Source organism: Zonotrichia leucophrys, chromosome 8 (assembly GCF_028769735.1).
Source record: "Zonotrichia leucophrys gambelii isolate GWCS_2022_RI chromosome 8, RI_Zleu_2.0, whole genome shotgun sequence".
NCBI lineage: Eukaryota > Metazoa > Chordata > Aves > Passeriformes > Passerellidae > Zonotrichia > Zonotrichia leucophrys.
The window spans coordinates 4,308,693-4,321,251 of record NC_088178.1 but is presented as its reverse complement, the minus strand read 5'-3'; the positions used below and the strand labels follow the sequence as shown (position 1 = coordinate 4,321,251).

The following is a 12,559-nucleotide window of genomic DNA, read 5'->3' as shown; positions in this document are numbered from 1 at the left end:
TCTTCACAATGCTTCTTTGGGGCTACCAGAAGGTACTTGACCATTCATATATTGCTTACCTACAGTTCTATTGCTCTCCTCCAGACTTTTTTCCTGAGGAAATTTAATTTTCAGGCAACCTTTCTGAAGGCTTGGGGATAGTTTACCAATAATGCAGCCAACAACAACTACTTTCATTGAAGCATAAAAGACGATTACTGGCTTGGAGTGGCTGAAGTGGTCTATGAAATTTCTATAGACCATGTTTCAGCTGCTGTGGAGCTCCCAGAGAAAGAAAACTTGCTGCCAGCAAGCAGCAGAGGTAGGTCTCAGGTCTGTTTGCACCACTCCCTGTGACTATACTGTCTGTCTCAGTCTTTCCACCATAATCACAGTGAGTTCCTCACAAATTCAGATTTCTTGGAGTCTCGAATGAGTTTTCTGAGAACTTAGAAGTAAATATTTTTAACTACAAAGCAGAAGGAGTTGAAGAAATTCCTTTAAAAAAAAAATCCTTAACTTTCTGTGGTGGAAAGCCTTGTTCAAAAAACCCAGTAATGTAATAATGCAGATGCTTTGAACTTCGTGTGTAGCTGCATGTGAACTGCATAAACGTGGTGAAAAGGCAAGGGAATGGTGAACATTTGATGTTATAAATACTTTCTGTAGTTATATAAGCTGAGGCCAGCTCATATATCTGGCAGAGGTCAGTGGATGCTGAGGGAGGGCCAGCCCTCCCATCCGAGGTACCTTAGGCAATGGCATCTTCCTGTCTGACTAACTGTCATGCATTTGTTCCATTCATGGCTCTGACTCAGTGTTTGGGGAAGACTGGCCCTGCAATGCAGGTTCAGCTTTGTGGTTCACTGTTTAAAGGTCCTGTGGTTTCTTGGGAATGTCCTCTGGGATAGCCCTGACCTAGGAGCAGGTTGGCTTCTTTGGGACTGGCTTGGGCAGGAGTCCTTCAGCATTGCCACAGATCCTGGCCAGCAGTAGAGAATGTCCTGGGAGCAGGAGCTTCCAGGGCTGTGGGTGTAGAGGAGGAGCACAGTCTACACCAGCACAAATCTGATGGGCTGGGCATCTCTTGTTGGTTTATCAGAGCGGCCCTGGGGACATTACCAGCTCTGCAGCTGGAGAGACAAGGTGTTGAGGAATCTTTCCAGCTGCCTGGATGTGGTTGGGTCAGCAAGTCCAAAGAAGTCTCTGGTTCACCTGCCTTGCAGTACTGGACCCCCCTGATACCAGAGGGATATGGAAGTTTTTAGCTTTGTTGTGTGAATGCTGACCTTGTGAACCTCCTTAAGCTGATTCTCAGGCACTGAAAGCCCGGTTTAGCTGATTCCCAGGCACTGAAAGCCCGGTTTAGCTGATTCCCAGGCACTGAAAGCCCGGTTTAGCTGATTCTCAGGCACTGAAAGCCCAGTTTAGCTGATTCCCAGGCACTGAAAGCCCAGTTTAGCCCTTTGCCCAGGGTAGGAGGAGGCAGAGGTGAGAAGGGAATGCCTGATCTGCAGTGGAGAGAGAGAAGGGAGGGTGGTCCTGTTGGGATGTTATGAACACTTCCACATCTTGCCTTCACAGCCAGGATCCTGCAGAGGGGAAATAGAACTTCCTGGTCCAAAGCTGGGAGCACTCCCAGCTCATCAGGGAGCAGTGGGGACAGGGAATGAAGGGATAGGGATGTTCTGGAAGGCAGAGTTCTCAGGCTGTTTCTAATTCTGCCATTTAATTAGTTGTTAAAATGAGTACTAAAAATATGATCGTCCTTGTGGAGTGTGGGGGAGGAATGGAATAGGGGAAGCCAGCAGAGAGGAGGGGACAGGGTACTGTGGCCTTGGCATCCCTCTCTTGTGACAGCTCTCTGCCCCCCTGTACTGGAATCCCATTTATTCCACCACATGGGAAGAGCATTGGGTTTCTGCAGGGAGGAGGGCTGGCTGCCTGGTCCCAGGATGCCCTGTGCCCCTGGTGCCCAGCCCTTTTCCCTGTGGTTACTGCTGCAGGATGCATGCAGGGCTTTCACATCTCATTTACTTGTTTATGAACACTATTTTCTTTCTGTGTGCACATTCCTCCTTCCAGACCTTTGGGCAGGCAGCCCCCTGCCTTGCTCAAGCTTGGGTTTGGCTGTAGAGATGCCTTTTCTTTCTGTTCTCTCTTCTCTCATGCCCTGTTTTGATTGAAATGAGAAGCAGCTTTTCTTTTATGTGCCCACTGGGTTTCCCATCAATGGGATGCCCTTTGCTATCTATAGCATTTACTAGGGTGGTAATTGAGAGGGTGATGGCTTCCAGAAACCTAAGAGTTGACAGGACAGAACACGAAGGTCCCAGAAGGATTTTTCAGCCTCTGTGCCTTCTTGTCCGTCTCCAGGCAACTAAAGGGTCAAGAGCTGACTGATGGGATGCAAAGTCCTTTGCTCTCTTGTCTCACAACTAGGAAGAAAGGGAATGCAGCTACTTTGTGTGACCCATCCTTTGCCTCGAGCCCTGGACAGAAGATCCACACTGTGGGAAGGAAGAGCAATAAACATGAATTTTGAGCTAAGAAACGGTGCCACTTGACAGGTCAGTGGTGCCTCTCAGCTCTTCCATGGGCCACACACGCAGGGTGCTCCGCAGAAGATGCCACCCTCATTTCTCCACCCCTTGTTGGAAGGGCTTGGAGAGAACTGCTCAGGGAGTCTCTGAAGGTCCCTTCCCAGCCCCCAGCTCGGTGTTCACCCAGCGTGGCTCCCCCAGGGAGTCACAGACCTGCTGGTGCCTTGCCAGGGACACTGTGGTCTGAAGAAAACCCTCTCTTGGAAGGAATGCCCTGCACTCGAGGACATGAGTGCACGGAGCTGATCCAGGAGCAGATTTCAAGCAGCCTGTGTGGCTGGAGACAGGATCACACTGTGGCCACCTGCCAGCTCTAACTTTGCTGGCAGGGCAGTGATCATCAGCAGCAGAGATGCAGTAGCAGAGGCTCTGCCGTGAGGTAGCTGGCACAGTAAATCCTCCAGGGCCCTGCAAAGGAGGGAGCAAGCTGTGCTGGAGCCAACTATTCACCACACTGCCATCCAAGCTGTCTGGGTTAAAAGTAGTTGTGTAAAAACAGCCTCCTGAGGTATGGAGGGGTTGCCTGGAGTCAGCCTGGGCACATGCTGGGGTCTGCTTTTAGCCCCCCTGTCTTGTTGATGCTTCCCAGCCCTTGCTCCTCCACTGTAAGGCAGCATGAAAAAGTGGATGGAGTGTGAAAATGAGAAGAGAAAAAGGGGGGAAATGGCCAGTGAAAAACCTCAAAACAAGGAGAAAAATGAAGAGATTCCAAAGCAATTTTAAACTGGACAAAATAAAGGAGGCGAATAAAAGGAGGCCAGCGAAGCAATTTTTTTTTTTTTTTTTTGTTTTTGAGCATCTTCTGTGGACAGTTTCCTAGCAGATGTGGTACAGAGCCATCAGCACAGGGTGTGCATCCCAGGTCAGGAGCTGGAGATGCTGGCAGTGAGCAAAGGGAAGGCTCTGTTCCACCTGGCTTTTGTCACTATCCTTGATCCTTGTTCTTCCTATCACAGATGGGCTCAAAGGAAAGGAAAAACCACTTGCCCTGCAGCCACAGTTCAGCTTAGGGCAGGATGATCATGGCTCCTGTCCATGCTGCTGCTCTTGGTATGAGGTGGCAGCTCTGGGGCAGTTTCTGGGGGACTTACCTGTGCCCATGCTCCAACATCTTTGACAGCTGAACCTGCACCCAACTGGATTGGAGACAAGCTGCCCCTCTTGTGTCCCCGTCAGTCAGGGACTGGGGTACCCCAGTGAAGAGGAGTAGGTGTGTGCTGGTTTGTGAGGATCCTGATGGGTTGATTTGCCCCTTGCTCACATGCAGACCCCTCTGAAGGGGAGGAAGAGATCTTCAGAAGATATGTCTTGGGAAATCCCACTCCAAAATACATTGAATTTGGGTCAGGTTTGTGGTAGAAGCTTAGTGGATTTGAACAATACCTCGTGACACTTTTAGTTTACCCCACAGAGTCTGGTTTGGAGGTGGAAGCAATAGGTCATGGGTAATTTCTCAGCAGGGGCTGGGGGTAGTGCACCTCAATCTCCACGTGGATTTTGGCTTGAATTTCTCAGCAGGGGCTGGGGATAGTGCACCTCAATCTCCACGTGGATTTGGCTGAATCTGGCTTCTAGTTGGTGCAGCTAAGTGTGTTGGGACATGGCTCATCACCTTATTGTCCTCACCTGCCAGGGCAGCTGGCCTGCCTTAGACAACTGTCTGGGCCAGGGAGGGACTTCTGTCCTCTGCTTCAAAAGATGATCCCTGTAAAGGCACAGCATGGCTCAATGTGGTGCTCTGGCTCTAAACCTCCTTTGGAGCTGTGTGATCCAAAGCAGACACTGAATTCCAACTGTGCTAAAAGATGCAGAGGGCAGCAGTAGCTGAAATGATGGAAGATATTGAGGGGGAATAGAGTGGGGGGGAATAGAGAAAAACCACCCACCCTGCTCCAACCCAAGAGGGCAAAGGAGCCTCTTCCTATCCTATGAGAGGCTGAATAGTTCCATCTTTGTGTGTCCATCTTTGGATCTCCATCTGGCCCCTCGTCTGGAAGCACAACGAGCGGAGTTTTACCTCTCCCAGGTGAGTAGTGACAGGTGCCCACTGTCCCTTTCTTGCAATGGTGCTCTCTGTACTTGCAATTCCAGGTGGAGTTGTCCTCAACCCTGCTTACTACGGCATGCCTGGCCACACCAACACCATGATCCACGAGGTGGGGCACGTCCTTGGGCTCTACCACGTCTTCAAGGGAGTGAGCGAGAGGGAGTCTTGTGATGATCCCTGCAGGGAGACCACTCCATCCATGGAGACAGGAGACCTCTGTGCTGACACTGCCCCCACCCCAAAGAATAAACTCTGTCGGGATCCAGACCCCACCAATGACACCTGTGGCCAGACACATTTCACAGGAACACCCTTCAACAACTACATGAGTTACACAGGTAACGAGTAATCCTTGCTGGGAGTCACAGGGGGTCACCTTCCTTAAAACTTGGGTTTCCCTCCATCAGTAGTGCCTTTCCTCACTCCCTAACCAGCAGGGAACCCTCCTGGTGGATTGGGATGTCAGGCAGTGCTTGCAGTAGCTGCTTAAACACTTTCTTCCCTCTGGCTGTTTCTATCCATCCCTCTCTTCCTGCCAGTAGGGTGCTGGGCATGCACCAAGGCTGCTCTTGTCCGTGTGTGCCTTTGTTCTCCAGTCCTGAAGTAGTAGGAGTAGTAGTTGTTGTTGTTACTATTAATATTAATACCCTCCTGACCCCTTTTGGCATAGTTCCCAAGGCATGCCCAGGGGGCTGGCGTTTCCCCTGCCATGCCAGGAGTAGCAAAGCTGCAGGAGCAGTTCCATGCCCCAGGCTGACCCTCCTGCGGTGGCACTGCCCAGGTGCGGGGACCTGGAGCCGCTGTGGCAGTGCCATCTTGTGGCTTTGGGGACACACGACACCAGAGAGCCCCGGCAGCACAGCAGCCCTCCCTAGAAGTCCCCGAAAAAGTTTATCCAGGAGCAAAGGGTGCATGTTGGCATGGCCTAACTCTCGGCCCTCTCTTGTACCCAGATGATGAGTGCACCAACAGCTTCACCCCCAACCAGGTGGCCCGCATGCACTGCTACCTGGACCTGGTGTACCAGCACTGGGGACACAGCAGGAAGCCAGCGCCCATCCCGATCCCCCCCATGGTCACCGGGCAGACTCAGCACTCCCTCAGCATCTACTGGCTGCCTCCCATCAGCGGCGTCCTGCACGAGAGGTGAGGCACCGTGCTCCTGGGCTTGCACAGCAAGGGACACGGGGTCTCTGTGCTCCCCTTCCCACCCTGCAGAGCCCTGGGGCACCAGAGCCAGGCTGCTGCCACGGCCCCCTGGCACATGGGCTCTCCTGCAAGCTTCCCGCTCTTGGGGTGCCGGGAGGGGAAGCCAGAGAGCATCAGCAGGCAAAGCCAGCCCAAAAACCCCAGAGTGCAATCAGGGGATGAAAAATGAGCTTCATTTAGCACTTATTGTATAAAGTAGCTATTTACCAGGAGGAAATGCAGCCTTGTGGTTAAGGCAGGGAGCTTGAACCGCAAGAGCTGGGTCTCGTTCCCAGCGCTGTCATGGGCTCGCAGAGCAGCTAACTGGGGGTAAGTCAGGAAACTTTTCAAGCCAGAGAAATGATGCCAAGGAGCCAGAGCTGTTTGGCTGTTGAGGAGTGCACAGCCATGAGTGTTGGGTGGATGTCTGTCTATTCCCCACTAAGGGAGTCACCAGGACCTGGAAACACCACCAGTGTCTCTATTCAGCAGCCCCTCTTACTAATAGATTTCAGTTTCCACCAGATATTAGGTGGTGAGACTTTATTTTTAGGGGCTTTTTTTGCTTATGGGATCATAAGCACGTACATAAAGAGCTTTTGAACTTGTTTTGAAGCTGCTTCATAAAGCTGTCTTTTATAATTAAAAGAAAAATGCTGTTTGATGGCAGCTGGGGCACTCTTGGGTCAGTGTTTGCTGACTTTTCAAAGAATGGGTGCTCTCTACAATGGCCCTTTTGCTCAGGAGTAACAAGAGCACATGCATGTCACCCCACAGACAGGAGAGGCTCAGAGTGCTGGGCAGCCTGGAGTCATGCAAATAAACTGCTTTGTTGGGGAATGAAGTGATTTGGGAGCAGGAAAACATGGGTCTAGAAGGGAGACCCTTTGGAACCCATCCCAAGTTGTCTCTCATAACTGTCTCAGGAGCTGATCCATTGTGGCAGTCCTGAATCCCCTGAGAAGAACTGGTCAAGGAAAGTGGATGAGGCTGGCCCTTATAATAGAAAAGTACCTTTTTCTTTTCTGGAGAGCATGGCAATTGATATTATTGTGACTGGTTTGTATTGCAATAATGCTGAAAGCCAAAACTTGACTCTGGGTTTAGCAGAGAGCACCTTATTTGCACCCACTCTAGTCCAGAGGCATTGCCCTGGGATGTGTGGGGTCTGTTAGCTCTGACTGGCAGGGATGGGATCCATCCAAGACTACCCAGAGAGCATGGAGAAGAGGAGAGATTAAATCCAGCCTGTCCCATGAGCGCTCATATTTCCCTGTCTTTGAAGAAGCTGATTGCAAGCAGGATGGATTTACCCAGGGAGATTGAGACCTTAGCTCTTCTTCTCCACCTCCCTGTGTGGTGGCACCTGGGCACATGTGTCTGGGGAGTTGTCTGTTCCTCCTCAGCCATGTCAGGGTGTGTGCTGTGCCAGCAGGGAGCAGGACAGGCTGTGTGACAGCTGTGCTGAGGATGGCACCTTCCGGCAGTACGTGCACGAGGCCTCTTCCCCCAGAGTCTGCGACTCTTCTGGCTACTGGACCCCAGAAGAAGCAGAAGGTAAATGTCTCCTTGTCTCCTCTTTCTTCCTGTCTGGGAGTCCCCAGGCAGAATCTTTCTGGTACAAGAAAAAGAATTTTTAAATTTTTTTTCTTTTAGAGAATTAGTTGTCTTCTGTAGTGCAGGAAGGATTTCTTGGTACCCGGGAAAAATCTGGTAATGGTCAGATGGCTTTGGACAAACTGAATGGCACCCCAGTATTACCCCAAATCATTGTTCAGGTGTTGTTGAAAGATACTGACTGAAGGGAAAAGCACTTAACTGAAATCAGTCTTAAAATACAGATCTTGGGACCTCATTCAAAACCTCAGGGACAGTCACAGACTTTAATGTAGTCTTGTTCAAAGAGAGCAAGAGGAGCTCTGTGCTGAGTCCCACTGAGTCTATGCCAAGCCCTGGGCAGTCCCTTCCTCCCTAGCCGGGCCAACTCCTGCATTACAGGAGCTGGGCATTACAGCTTCCCTTGTGCTGAGACCCAGATGTTGGTTTAGAGACCCACCTTGTGGGCACAGTGGTGACTTTCAGGGTGACACAGTTGCCATAGGAGCTGTTGGGCTTTTCTCGCTGCCTCAGCTCCTCCAAGAGCAGAGTAGAAGAGGCAGGAGAGCAGGGGAGCTGATCCTGGGAGCTGAGTGAGGTGCATGTGCTGAACCATGCGGAGCCAGGGGACGTGGTTCTGTGTGTCTGTAGTTATCACAAGTGCTTGTTTGCTCTGATGAAAAGAGAGTTTGTGTGTTTCAGAAACTTTTAGACTTGTCTTATATGGGTGAAGGCTTTGAATTGGTGCTGGGCCCTAAGAAATGCTTTCAGTGGCTAATGAAGACAAGGGTGTTTCTACTACAGAATGATTAATTCCAGTGATCCTTTTTAGGTCTGAAAGGCCAGCACTCCATTTCTCTTGCTGAGTGCTTATCCACCATCAGGGGAGGCAGGCTGGGGCTCTGAGGTTAGCCTGGGTACTATCCTGGAGGATCTTCTGGAAAAACAGCCTGGAAAAGCAGCAGGTCCTACTTCCCTGCTTTGGACCTGGCCCCTTCCTAAATATGACCTGTCCTAGCCTGTGCTTGTGCAAAGCTTCAATCTCTGCTCTGCTTGGAGCATTCAGGTGCCCTTGGCAAAGTTTCTGCACCGGTGAGGCTACAGAGCAAGCTTCACCTTCCTCAGCCGTGTCTAGGCTGTCCTTAGGTCTCTGCACTGTGTCCAGCTGCAGTGTGGATACCACTGTTCCCATTTGAGAGGGCTGTGAGTCACCAGGTCTGCTGGACCTTGTGTATATGTGCAAGTTACTCAGGAGCTGGGAGACCAGTGGGGATTATTGCTTTCCAGGATGTTAGGGAAGGTGCCACCAGGTCTAGGACATGTGGGTGTGTGGTTATAGCCTGGAGGTGCTAAAGCAGGCTATAGGGTGTGGGTCTGCTGTGAAACCAGGTTTTCACCATCTCCCTCCCTGTCCCAGGTCCTCCGGACGTGGATCAGCCCTGTGAGCCCAGCCTGCAGGCCTGGAGCCCGGAGCTGCACCTGTATGACATGAACATGACGGTGCCCTGTCCCCAGCCACACGGCTGCATCCTGGAGCTGCGCTTCCTGCACCCCGTCTACCCTGACTCCCTCACCCTCTGGACCACATACCTCTCCACAGGCTCTCCCAAGGCCCTGTCTGATGTTGAAATCCTGACAGAGCAAGGGGAGTCCATCCACCTGGGCCCCCTGGACACCTTCTGCGATATCCCCTTTACCGTGAAGCTCAATATCCCTAAAAAGATGATTGGAGTTAAAATCTACACCTTTGACGAGAGGATGGAGATAGACACAGCCCTGCTGACCTCCAGGCCCCAGAGCTCCCTGTGCTCTGCCTGCAGACTGATCCAGTACCGGGTGCTCCGTGACCCCCCCTTTGCAGACGGGTCCCCTGCCACCCCCCTGCAGGGACATCGCCACTTCATGGACACGTGAGTCACAGGCTGCTCTGTCTTGGGCTGAGTCAGGTTTGATTACCTCCTTGTGTCTTCTCCCTTGGAATCCCTGGGTGGTTTTTCTTCTGTTTTGGTTTTCCTGCTGTCCCCCTGCTCTGGGAATTACTGCATCCATTGAGCAGGGGTGTGGCAGACCCACCATGCTAGCACAAGTCTTCTCCATGAGCCCAGTTAAGTAGAAGGAGCTCATTAAACCCAGAAACATTTTCCCCATCAAATCAACCCATAAAATTGCATTTCCCCCATCAATACAATGAGTAAAATAATTACTCGAGCTAATTCCACTTCTCCCCAGGTCAGAGCCTTGGGAAACAAGCAGCCTGACCTAAAAGAGACTCTTTTCACAGGCTCTGCCTCTGGCAGAGTATGAAGACATGTCAGATTTTGGTACTGAATGGATGTATACACGTGATGTCTATAGTTGTGATGAGCAAATCTCAGTGTTGCAGATGTTGCTGCTCCCTCAAGTTCTCTCTGTCCCTGCAGGGAAGTCACTCCTGGGCAGGTGTACCACTACCAGGTGCAGGTGGTCTCTGGGACAACCTCAGGAGAAGCGTCCCCACCGCTCGTCCATGTGCATGGAGCACCCTACTGTGGGGATGGGAAGGTGGCCACGTAAGTTGGAAAGCTCCTCAAGCTCTCAGCTGAGGTTCTTTAAGCTGTCAGATCATCCTGCCCCAAAGGAAAGCAGCAGGTAGGTCCTCCATGCTCAGGTACATGGCTGAAGCTGCTGCACAAAATCCCTCCAGCAGACTGAGCTGTGGAGCTTGTGTTTTGTAAAATGCTATGTGCATAGGAGATGGAGATGGTCTGCATGAGGGGTCCAACCTGAACATCATCTGTTCTTGACTTCAGAGCTTGAAGAGAACTGTTGCAGAGTCCAGCCCAAAGGATCTGCCTTTGGAAGTGGGCAGGATAACTTTTTGCTCAGGACCCTGCAGGAGCAGCTTCTGCAATGAGCACAGTCCCACATGGTGTGGTGTCTTTAAAGAGCTGTCCAGTCTCTGCTCAGAAACGCCAAATAATGAGGGAAGCCCAATGCTGAGAGAGCCCAGTGCTTCACCTGCTCTGCCTGGGAGACAATTATATCAGATTTCCTTATTTGAGCTTTTTCAGACTTCAGCTTCCAGGATACTCAGGATCACTTTCATTTGAAATCAGTTTTCTTAGCAGGGTAAGGAAAGGGAAAGGCAGAAGAACCTTTTGTCTCTCCCTTCTCCTGCCTCCTTCTCCAGCTCCCACTGAAACCCCAGCCCCATTTCAGAATCTCCTTTCTCCAACACTTGCTTTCTCCAGCAACAGGTCTTCCTGATGCATAGTTCTATACTTTTTCCATTCTCCCAGAGTTCTTGCCTCAGTTTTACAGCAAAGTCACAGTACAATCATGTCTGCTCCCAAATGCTGTGACTTCAGCCTCTTTTTATCCCCTGGCAAGGTGTTTTCTCTATCTAATTCCATGTATGGTTCTTCCTTTTGAACTGCTTCTGTAGAAACAGAACCAAGATAAGGGGTCCTCACTGATGACTGGACAGGAGCACAGGGGTGTTGAGTCAAAGGTGGTAATAATACATCTGGCTGTTGCCCTCTTAGGAGCCTGGAGGAGGAATGTGATGATGGGGACTTGCTGGATGGAGATGGCTGTTCCAGGAAATGTAAAAAGGAAAAAGGCTTCAACTGTGTTGGTGAGTCCAACTGGATTGAGACAGGCCCAAATGGATTGGCTCCTTTTGAGGCAGGAGCCAAAACTGTACATTATGCACACTGCTCCTTAGAGCAGAGGGCCATGCGCCTCATCACAGCAGAACCTGGATTTGCAGCTGGAGTGATCCGTGGGTCTTGTGGTGGGAAAAACCCCAGGCTAATGAGACAGCAAATCTCTTATAATGAGAGAAGTGTGTGGCTGGGGCCTGGTTTGTAAGCAGCTCACCCCTGTTCTCCCTGCAGGGGAGCCAAGCCTGTGCTACGTTCACGATGGGGATGGTGTGTGTGAGCCCTTTGAGAGGACAAGCAGCATGCTGGACTGTGGTCCCCACACTCCTGAGGGGTTTGTGGATCTGTGGGCAGTGAGAGCCTACTCCTCCCATCAGGATGCAAAGTCCTGCCCTGCTTCCCTGGTCACTGGAGAGCCTGTGGTGAGGGTGAGTGAATTCATGGACAAAAAAAATGACAAAGTCTGTGCTGGGGAATACACAAACAAAATCAGCTCTGGAAGCACTCATTGATTATTATCTTCCCAACCAGGGACTGAGTGGAAGACTTGGGCATTGCTCACCTTCCTCTTACATCAGTCCCTGAGTTCAGGAGCTGCAGTTCATGGAGAGGTGCTTCATCCTGCAGGGAGCACCTCCCCAGCCATCATTTCACTGAGCAGTGACCACCCCATCCCACCGGCCAAACGCTCAGCTTGGAGCATGTGACTTGTCCCACTCTTGGCTCAAAAAAAATCCTGTCAGTCTGATACCTTATAAGGTCAGGGCCTGAAAGGATGAAATCACACACACATCAGCATCTGTACTGCTCCCAAGCCCTCTGATCTGAAGCCAAGGAAAAATCAATGGGAGAATTCCCATCTTTCATATGGGCTTTGGAGCAGAGCCTGGAGGGGATTTTGCCTGATTGGTGTTAACGTGGTGTGTATGTTCTTTCCTAGCAAGCTGAAGAAAGGCAAGAAATATGTAAAGAGATCACATTTAGCCCTTTACACATGTGTTTCTACTGATTTGATGAGAGGAATGATCTTCTTGAGACCTTCAGCAGGATTAAACTGCCCAGATACACGTCTGATGGGGTGCCTTGGGCTTAGGTGTCTGTTCCTTCCCAATGACACCTGTATCTCCCAGGTTTTGTCTGCCAGGCCTGTGGGGATGTCTGGGATGCCACAGGGCATTGAATGGAACAGAAGAGTGTTATTCAGGCTAGTGAATCACACCTTTGTATCTTGTGAGCCCAGCCAAAATTAGGATGCCATGTTCTCACCTGCCAGCTCACAGCTTGGCTCATGGTTTGTTACTCAGCCCCACAGACACCATGAGATGCTTAAACAACACATTTACAGCACTCCAAAGTGGCAAAGGTCTCCTGTGCACATGTGTGGGCAGTGAGATGTCACTTAGGAAGCCACATCCTCACTGTCTTCATGCTAAGAGCCACCTTGGGGTCCTTCCCAACATTTGGTCAATCTTCCTTGAAGTTTTGTAGGTGCTATTTTTCTC

At 50.8% G+C, this 12,559-nt stretch overlaps 1 protein-coding gene across 6 annotated transcripts in view; it reads left to right on the top strand.

The window, feature by feature from the left end:
• PAPPA2 (pappalysin 2) overlaps nucleotides 1-12,559 on the top strand; it is an 87,759-nt gene that overhangs the window by 30,056 nt on the left and 45,144 nt on the right. For 5 of the 6 annotated variants that reach the window (XM_064719467.1, XM_064719471.1, XM_064719469.1 and 2 more), the window contains exons 4-10: nucleotides 4,674-4,967; nucleotides 5,583-5,775; nucleotides 7,250-7,374; nucleotides 8,831-9,323; nucleotides 9,834-9,962; nucleotides 10,938-11,029; nucleotides 11,292-11,485. In XM_064719467.1, the coding sequence (XP_064575537.1) occupies nucleotides 4,674-4,967; nucleotides 5,583-5,775; nucleotides 7,250-7,374; nucleotides 8,831-9,323; nucleotides 9,834-9,962; nucleotides 10,938-11,029; nucleotides 11,292-11,485 (1,520 nt within the window). The remainder of the gene's footprint in view (nucleotides 1-4,673; nucleotides 4,968-5,582; nucleotides 5,776-7,249; nucleotides 7,375-8,830; nucleotides 9,324-9,833; nucleotides 9,963-10,937; nucleotides 11,030-11,291; nucleotides 11,486-12,559) is intronic. The other variant, XM_064719468.1, reaches the window with a different exon arrangement.